We start from the raw sequence: 10682 nt of genomic DNA on the forward strand, positions 1-10682 counted from the left end.
TGTTGTGGTGACAAAAATTTATGAAGCAATAATATACAATATCATATATATGGATATATTAATTTTGGTTTAATATAATATATTTGATATACATTGTTCAACGCATCATTAAGACTTACTTAATTTGATAATTTTGAAATCAAATAATTACAAGGAAAGTCTTGTTTGATTTGAGAATAATGTGGCAAACGTGCCGATATTATGGGATGCAAACGTGCAATTGAAAATAAATATTTGAGCGACTTCGGTCAAAGATGCTTGAAACATTATGATTTCTTTTATAGAAATCATGTGATAGGGTGAATATTTATTTGATTAAATATTCTAATTTCTTTTATAGAAATTAAGTGTTGAAATAAATATTTTAATTGATTAAATATTTTAATTTTTGATGTAGAGATTATGTGAAGAATGATTTATATATGAATAAACATTCTAATCTCTTGTATAGAAATTATATTTTATTCAATTAAATATTTATGATATAGTTATCTTATTCATTGTATGATAAGTATGACAAAAGAAATTTGTAAAATAATTGTGTGACAATTTCTTGATTATAAAATCATTGATTTAAATCATATAAGTGTGTGATTTAAAAAATGGTACTAACACGGATGTGGGGGCAAATATTTTATTGATTATAACACAAAAATAATTGTGTATATTATAATAAATAAAAAGATAATTTATTGTTAGAGAAATCTGTTCTCTATAAAAGATAAAGTTGCGCAACTTTACAAAAAGAAAGAAAATAACAAGAAAATGTCTTGTTTATATTTGCTGAGTTGGTGTTCAAATCGATATTTTAGATTTGAGGATTTTGAAATCAAGAAACGTGTCATATTTTGACATTATTTTCATAAAACTATGAAGAAACAATGTCTTTAAAAGGATTTTATGAAATAAATGAAAAAGAAAGTTTATAAAGTCTTGATATGACTTATAACAAATTTTATAATAATGATATAAAAATTTGATCATACTTTTATTAAAAAGTGTATGTGACAATTATATATATCATGAAGACAATGAAAATTATTTCATTACGTGTCTTTTGTACAATATTTTTATCGTTGAAAATTACGATAAAAATGATTAAATCCATAAAGGATATTAATTGCACTAAACGAAATATCATGTTATTATCAAATTATATATTGATATTATTAAATGAAAGACTTTACGTCTTAAAGTGAATATGTTTACACTTAAAAGTGCAATCTACGTATGGAAATCTTCTAAGAAACTTATGATGGATAGATTAAACGTTATAATCTATATTTTTGACTTATGTCGAAAAATAAAATATTTTTATGTAAAATATATAATCGTTTACACGAAGGCAGAATAGTTCAAAGACATTTTGTCTACTAGTTAGCCAAGTAAACAATATTTTCATAAAAAATTAAATGATAAGCATGTACGAATGACTATGCTTCTTATTAGAAGATGTTCCAAGGTTAACTAAGAATGTACCAACATAAATTTCTAATTATTGTGATAGTAATTAGAAATTGGACAAGCTTAGAGTCAGTGACAAGTCTAGACATACACGTCTTAGACATAATGTCATTAGACTATACTCTCTAATGGAGTTATCAAATTTGACTATGTAAGTCAAAGATAACATTGTGGATCCACTAATCAGATTATTGAATAGAGAGATAGTTTGAAGTCTTTTGAGACATTAGCCTACTATAAGTTGGTATGAAGGAAAACCCAACCTATGCAGACTGGAGATCCCAAGAACTAGGTTCAATGGGACAACCTAATTGTACTGACTTGGAAAATTATTGTTGAGGATTAGTCCTATAATGAAACGATATATATTTTGACGAGGATAAGCATATCGCTTTTAATGATTCTTTGTGAGCAAAGAGATCACCTATGTGGGGAGAAGTGGGGCCGCTTCGAAAGAATTGCACGGCTCAATTCTAGACCCTCTCACAGAACCAGACGCGTGTTCCATGGCCAAAATGGACACATACATGAGAGCTTGACATGTATCAGGGAGAATTTTATGTGAAAGTGTGTAATCGTTTACACAAAAGGCAGAATAGTTCAAGGACATCGAGTCTACTAATCAGCTAGTAAAGTTATATGTTTTCACAAGGGAAGGTTCAAAGGGTTACACCTACCTATCCTATGTAGAATTCAACTGTTGAACCTTCACCGGGTTAATCTTTCAATTTCCATTAATGTGAGGGATTGTTGGAATTGTTAAACTAGTTTTATAAATTCCATTAATGAATGGAAATTAGAATATGGATAATAAAATCAAATCAAATTCACATGAAATTCAAACGTGAATTAAAGGGTGAAATTTGATCCAAATGTATAATTTAAATCAGTTAATTTAAATTAATTGATTTAAAATGCCTTGATGACCAATTAACAAAATGTTGTTAATTTGTAGTGTAACTTACATTAGTTTGTTATCATTATTATTATTATTTGTTATGATAATTTATATTATTATTAACAAATTGGAAAACCATGTAATGTTAGTATTAAATTGTAACTGCCTTAATTGATTTGGAAAACAATTATCCTTCATTAAGAAGAAATATTAAGGCAAATGAAGAGGCAAACAATGTCAACTGTTGGATCAATTGATGATTTAATTAACAGTTTATTATTTCAACAATCTAAATAGACATTCTATCCCACACCATTCGATGGACAAAAAAAACCACATCACTTCTTCATTTTCATTCTTTCTCACTCTAGAATTCCAAAAGTCTTCTTCTTGTTTTGTGAGTGTTCTTCGAGTTCTTCGCTCAATATTTTCCATTAAAACCCGGTGATAGTTCAGGTACTTTATCAAACTCGTTGTGTAGTGATTCCGGTGCTGAATCACTACTAGATTCGTTGAACCCTGGGAGACAGCCATCTGTGATAAGCTCTAGCACACGGGGAGACGGTGAAACTGTTTTAAGGGAAATGTGTCTAACACATGCCTCGAATCAACATTTTATCTGGTAATTTCGTTCTTTGTAAAATTGTATTTATTTAATTTGTTTGTAACATCGTTTATATATATATTTCTGTTATTTTTCAAGACAAGATTTCTAACACGATTTGTCAATGGTTTACACATTTCACGTGTTTGTGAACTAATTTGAAAGCAATTAACTAAATGAAATCAAATAAAAAGACACCCACAAAATAACAATTTCAAATATATCATCCAATTGTTTGTTACAAAGATAAAAACAAAATTAAGTCTATTAGTGCTAGAAAATACTAATAAATAATTAGTGTTTAAGATAAAGTTTTTTAATTGAATAAATGTAATAATAGAAAACAATAATAGAAAGATAGAAATACTCTCAGATTAAATGTTAATGTATATTATTAGCTACAACATAAATGGAAAATGTTATATATTTTAATAGTTTCAAATTGGTTTACATCTGAAAAAAAATCTTTGTTCATCCCAATATTAATATAGTATAATTTAAGAGTGATTGTGGATCGGGTATGTTCGGTTTATACTCAAGAGCCTATATTATGCCTTAATAGATCGGTTTATACTTTATCAAGACCCTATATTTAACAATCATATATTTTTTTGGTTTGAGTATAATTATGTAGGACATGTTGGGATGTTTACCCCAGTACTACACAATTCTTTGGTTAATACTTAATAATACCTAAAGAATAAGATCGGGAAATTTTGCAATTTCATCACAAACTATGTCTCGATTCCAGTTTTCACTAATTAATTGCTTCCATGCAATAATTTGTTCCATTTATTCACCATAAGTAATCTCCATCCCTATAGACATCACAATTATATCTAGGGTTTTCAGGATCATCATGATCTACCTGCACTTTTTAAATTATCATCATTAATGAATATGATAGGATTGACTTTATCAATAGAGACGGAGGTCTAGCTAATGATAAAGGCTTATGAAAAAAGGTTTGATAGAAATCCTGTTAGGGATTAATATCTCTTTCTATTCTACGCAAACTTGTGTAAACACTTGAAACAGATTCAAGGAGGAATTGTTTACTTGAGTTTGAAGCACAAGATGAAATATGAAAAGATGACATAAATGAAGAACACAACAATTTGTTTATGGATGTTCGGATAAACTCTCCTACGTCACCCCTTCTTCCAACCACCGGAAGGATTCACTATAATATGATGAGAATCAAATACAGTTTACACACACACTTAGCTCACTATTGAACATAACACTTTCTGTTCAATTACAAGATGAAGAATATCACTCAGCTAATGGTGTTTTGATTCTAGCTCTCTCTCTCGATTCACACACAGTACAATCAGAAAGAAGCTTCACAGAATAAGTTCAGTAAGCAAGATGATTGAGTAGTCTCTCTCTGCAAAAATCAGATTGCTTGTTCGTAAGATTGCTTGAAAAACTGATGCTTCGTCCGTTGTCCTTAAGATTGATTAAATACTGAGCAGGGACTAACGGTCGAATCTTCAAGAATGATACGTGGCGCTCTTCCATTGAAAAGCCTCCATTGTACACAGCAGGTTCTGAGCACAAGAATCGTGGCCGTACCGAACTGGTAGTGCGCAGAATATTCCATCAGGGATGTACCTGCAAAACGGGTAATGTGAGGAAAATTCTCTTACATGGCATTCCTTGATTGGATGTATATAGTTGTTGTACTAATCTTCACTGGAAAGTGGAGAAGGAGTAGGGTACAGCTATAGCACGTGGGTAAGAGAAATGCTAGATTCAAGCGTACTGCTTAAACAGAGCATTAGACGTATTTTAGTTAAACGGATTTGAGAAAATCAATCTAATGAAATAAGTCAACTCCTTCTAATGAAAATGTCTATTAGACCGCCTGGTCTAATAGAATTAGACTCGCGTCTAATTACAATAACCATTAGACGGGTACGTCTAACTCCACTGTGTTAGACTGCCACGTCTAATTCCGGTTCTACCTCAGACTTATCTGAAGGAGTTAGACTCACGTCTAACTTTCACTAATTAGACAACCCGTCTAATTATTACATAACCATTAGACCGGTACGTCTAACTCCACTGAGTTAGACTGCCACGTCTAATTCCGGTTCTACCTCATACTTGTCTGAAGGAGTTACACTTACGTCTAACTTTCACTAATTAGACAACCCGTCTAATTTTTACATAACCATTAGACCTGCACGTCTAACTCCACAGAGTTAGACTGCCACGTCTAATTCCGGTTCTACCTCAGACTTGTCTGAAGGAGTTAGACTTACGTCTAACTTTCACTAATTAGACAGTCCGTCTAATTATTACATAACCATTAGACCGGCACGTCTAACTCCACTGAGTTAGACTGCCACGTCTAATTCTGGTTCTACCTCAGAATTGTCTGAAGGAGTTAGACTTACGTCTAACTTTCACTAATTAGACAACTCGTCTAATTATTACATAACTATTAGACCGGCACGTCTAACTCCACTGAGTTAGACTGCCACGTCTAATTCCGGTTCTACCTCAGACTTGTCTGAAGGAGTTAGACTTACGTCTAACTTTCACTAATTAGACAACCCGTCTAATTCTTTACGTCTATTAGACTTATACGTCTAACTCCGTGTATTCATTAGACTATCCGTCTAATTCTTTACACATCTATTAGACTTACCCATCTAACTCCGATGAGTTAGACTGTACGTCTAATTCTATTAGACTTACGTCTAATTCCGTGTATTCATTAGACTACCCGTTTAATTCTTTACACATCTATTAGACTTACACGTCTAACTCCGATGAGTTAGACTGTACGTCAAATTCTATTAGACTTACGTCTTATTCCGTGTATTCATTAGACTATCCGTCTAATTCTTTACACATCTATTAGACTTACACGTCTAACTCCGATGAGTTAGATTGTACGTCTAATTCTATTAGACTCACGTCTAATTCCATTATACTTACGTCTAATTCACGCGTCTATTAGACTGCACGTCTAACTCTGATGAGTTAGATTGTGCGTCTAATTCTATTAGACTTGCGTCTAATTTTATGCGAATGAAAATCAAGATTGGTCTAATGACTCTCATTAGATTCAAGTCTAGAGGCATGTTGTCTCAATACACCTATATTGAAACTTATAAATTATTTCATCATCAAAATATCAGTGGGTAAATTATTTCAACACTTAGTCAAAATAATTTGACCCAACAGAATACTAAAGTAGGAAGATAATAGATTAGATGAAAATATAACTCTAATCACACCATTGTATAGTCGATATCCAAAGATTACTAAGAAAATGGTTTACATTGATATAAAACTTTTTGTATTTTCAACTTATTGATGTCATATTTGTTGCATTACTCAAGGTTGTTACAACTTTTACAAATAAATAAAATATCTGCATTAATGAGGAAACAAAAAATTTGCAATAATGATGATAACAAAATATTTGCAATAATGAGAAAAATAGAATATTTGTAATAAATTTCATTAAATTAGAAAATTAAAAAGTTTTTTCTATTTAGTATAAATAAAATGTATGTTTCTCTCATTAAATAAGAAAATAATAGAGAGATAACAACTCTTGTAACTGTTTTTAAGATATTAAAGATTTTATAGAAAATTTCTCCAAGTTTTGTAAGTGATTCTCTTCTTAGGCCAACATTTAATAAGAAAATCAGGTGAATCCCAAAAATCATCTGGTGGGATTAAATCTCGAAGATTGCAGGATCATCAGGGGCGCAACAAAATAATGACATATTCCACTATCTACATCTAACACACACGAGTTACATTAATTGGGTGATTCTTCTATGGGATATGATGGAGAGGCAAGGAGTATGGGAGGCAGTCGAGTCAATAGAAGGCATAAAGATTGATGTCTAACTCGATAAGAATGTGAGGTCGCATCTTCTACAAGCACTTCCGAAGGTTCTTCTCATACAAGTGCCAAATAAGAAGACAACGAAGGAAGTGAGACTGTTTCACGACGAGGTTCGTCGATGCAGACCGTGTGAAGAATGCACGATTACAGACATTGAAGAGTGAGTTTGATAGGATGCATATGAACAATAGTGAGTCACTCGATCAATATGCTGGTAGACTCACATCCATATCGGTCAGGTACTCGAGCCTTGGAGAAACAGTAAATGATGTTGCGATAGTAAAGAAGCTCTTCGACACCGTGCTAGAAAGGTTTATCAGTGTGGTAGTTGGCATCGAGCAGTTTTATAACCTTGAAATTTTAACATTCGAGGAAGCTGTTGGAAGGCTGTAGGCCTTCGAGGAGCGCACGTGCAAGAAAAGCACAAGCTCAATAGGAAATGAAGGACAAGTGCTACTCACTTAGGAGGAGTGGAAGGCATGGTTAAAAAAGGACAAGGAAGACTCGTTGAACCAATGGAAAAAGGATTCCACAGATAGTGGGACTCGTGGTCAAGGAGGTAGAACCCGAGGTAGAGGCCAAGGGAGAGGAGGGAGAGGAGCACTGTCTCGGAAAGACAAAGAAGGTGGTTAGGGTGGTCGAGGAACTCCTCGAGACAAGAGTCACATTCGATGTTTCAATTTCAACGAGATGACACATTACTCAACACAATGTCGAGCAAAGAAGAACGAGGTAGCACACCTTACCCATGTAGACAACGTCGAACCAGCATTGCTTATGGCAATCTCAAAGGAGATTCTGCCAATCATGCTGAATGAAATGAAGCTGACTCCAGATATTCTAGAAGCTAAGAACGACGAGACATCAAGAGATGCTTGGTTCTTGGAAAACGATGCTAGCAATCACATGACTAGCGATAAAGAGAAGTTCTTTGAATTAGAAGAGGTAGTCAACAGAAAGGTGAAGTTTGGAGAAAGTTCTACAGTACAAATTTGTGGAAAAGATTCTATCATGTTCGAATGCATAAATGGCGATCAATGGCTTCTCGAGGGAGTTTTTCCATTCCTTATTTAAAAAGTAATATAGTGAGTCTTGGGAAACTTATTGAGACAAATCACAGGGTGGTGATAGACAGAGAAGAGCTTAAAGTCTTCGCTAAGAACCCTTCATGCGTTATCATGAAAGTGAGACGAACTCATAATCGACTATATCAAATTTGCTTGAAATTAGCAAAATCGGTTTTCCTTTTAGTTAATCTTGAAGATCTAGAATGGTTATGGCATGCTCGTCTCGGTCATATTAACTTCCAAGCACTAAAATCCCTCGTAAATAAGGAAATGGTTGTTGGTGTTCAAAAAATTTCTCCTCCAAAACAACTTTGTCGAACATGTCTAGTTGCAAAACAGACGAGACAACCGTTTACGCTAGAAGTCAAGTTTCAAGCGAAAAAAGCCACTCAAATTGTTGCACATTGACTTATGTGGGCCTATCACGCCATCAACTCCAAAAGAAAATCGATACTTCATGCTGATTGTTGTTGATAATTCCATGTGGATGTGGCTCTATATATTGAAAGCAAAGGACGAAGCATGCTCTTCGTTTAAGAAGACGAAGGAATTGGTCGAGAATGTGACCTGCTTCGAATCAAAGTCCTTCGTTCGAATAGAGGAGGTGAATTCTTCTTAAAGGAATTTGTAGATATGTGTGAAGAAGCAAGGATAGAGCGACAATTCACCGCACCGTACTCTCCTCAATAAAATGGTGTGGTGGAGAGGCGTAATAGAACAATGATGGCCATGTCTAGGTCGTTGCTCAAGAGCATGGCAGTCCCGAGCAAGTATTGGAGGGAGGCAGTTCGTCATGCAGTCTATCTTCTCAACCGGATTCCAACCAAAGTTGTTCGAGACAAAACCCCATTTGAGATGTGAACTAGAATGAAGTCACACCTAGCGCACCTTCGTGTTTGGAGGTGTACTGCGCACATCAATGTGACCACTCCCCATCTAAAAAAGTTAGATGACAAAAGTCAATCGTTTGTCTATTTAGGTGTCGAAGAAGGAAGTAAGGCACACAGGTTGCTCGAACCACAAAATTGCAAGATCCATGTGAGTCGTGATGTTGTGTTCAAAGAAAGTGCATCCTGGGATTAAAAAAGTGAAAAGAGTGATCAGCCCTTCAAAGTTTATGAAGAGGTTAATCACGAGCATGTTGGAATTCGAACGATCCCATATGAGAGTGGAACGACAAGAGGACAAAATACTTCAATAATGTTCAAAAAGGTTGTCTCGAATCCTCCACAACTCGAGCAAGTAACTAAACAACCAGACCAAGGTGATGGTTTACCCATTCCATGGTCAGGTGGACACGTTGAGAGTGATGAAGGACCTGTTCGATACAAGAACTTGACCGATATATTGGAAGAAGCACCTCGAGTGACACCTGATTTTGAAGACTTGATGTTAGCATAGACGGAGGAACCTTCTTGCTACAATAAAGTGGTAGGACAACCACATGGGAAGAAGAAATGACTAAAGAAATTGAATCCATCGAGAAGATTGAGACATGGTCTCTCGTCCTATTGCCAGTCGGACACAAGGTAATAGGACTCAAATGGGTATTTAAGCTAAAAAAACTTAGATATTTAAGCACAAAGCTCGTTTAGTTTTAAAGAGATATGTGCAATGACAAGTCATTGACTTCGAAGAAACCTTCGCTCCATTTGCTCGAATAGACACAATTCAAGTCATTATTCAATTGGCAGTCAATTGTGGTTGGAAAATATATCATCTCGATGTAAAGTTAGCTTTTCTCAATGGAGAGCTGGAAGAGGAAGTGTACATGACTCAACCAAAAGGATTCAAAGCCACGGGGAAGGAAACTATATTGCTTAAATTAAAAAAAAAGGTATTGTATGGCCTAAGGCAAAATCCTCGTGCATGGAATCTAAAGTTTGACAAAAGTTTGAAGCAAACGGGCTTTGTAAATCGTACACATGAGCAAGCGGTGTACACAAGAGGCAACGCTAATACCCAAATTATTGTTGGTATTTATGGATGATCTTATTTTATTAGGTGAAGATCCAAAGGGTGTTGAACTTTTAAGAAGCGGATAATGGGGGAGTTTGAGATGAGTGATCTCATATTGCTTTTATACTACCTTGGAATTGAGGTAGATCAGTTCGAAGGAGGTGTCTCGATGAAGAAGACAACATATGCCAAAAAGGTGTTGAACCAATTTGGAATGCTTGATTATAACTCAACAAAGCCACCAATGGAGCATAGGGCTCAACTCTATAAGGATCCCAAAGGACAACCGATTGATGCAACTGAATATCGAAGATTCGTTGTTTGTTTGTACTATTTCCTTCATACAAGGCCAGATCTTTCTTATGATATTGATGTTGTTAGCATATTCATGAATAGGCCAACTGAGATACATCAAAAGGCAGTGAAGCAGGTGCTTCAATACCTTCAAGGCACTATACACTTAGGTTTAGTATTTCGAAAAGGAGGTGGTGACGATGAAATAGTGGGTTACTCTGACATTGATCTCGCATGTGACCTAGATGAGCAGAAAAGTACATGGGGCATGGCGTTTTACATTAATGATAGTTTTGTTTCGTGAAACTCCCAGAAACAAAAGACAATGACACTATCCTCATGTGAAGCAGAGTTAATGGATGCAGCAGCTGCAGCATGTCAAGCACTTTGGTTGAAATCATTGTTGTTCGAACTATGTGGTAATACAAGTCTAATGTTAAGACTGCAAGCAATAGGTAATTGTCAGATGAATAGTTATCTCGGTTGGTAAAAAGCTAAAAAACAGTTTTCAAGGAGCAG

General features: G+C 34.6%; 1 protein-coding gene across 1 annotated transcript; it reads left to right on the plus strand.

The window, feature by feature from the left end:
* The first annotated feature begins 9954 nt into the window (after window positions 1–9954).
* On the plus strand, window positions 9955–10467 carry LOC124930339 (uncharacterized mitochondrial protein AtMg00810-like). The gene has a single exon (XM_047470692.1). It carries the CDS (start codon window positions 9955–9957, stop codon window positions 10465–10467), a length of 513 nt encoding a protein of 170 aa, XP_047326648.1.
* The last annotated feature ends 215 nt before the right edge of the window (window positions 10468–10682 follow it).

This window comes from Impatiens glandulifera, chromosome 3 (genome assembly GCF_907164915.1).
Source record: "Impatiens glandulifera chromosome 3, dImpGla2.1, whole genome shotgun sequence".
NCBI classification, from domain to species: Eukaryota; Viridiplantae; Streptophyta; class Magnoliopsida; order Ericales; family Balsaminaceae; genus Impatiens; species Impatiens glandulifera.

Excerpts from the sequence above, each read along its gene's own strand:
- LOC124930339 (XM_047470692.1), top strand. The coding sequence starts at position 9,955 with ATGGGGGAGTTTGAGATGAGTGATCTCATATTGCTTTTATACTACCTT.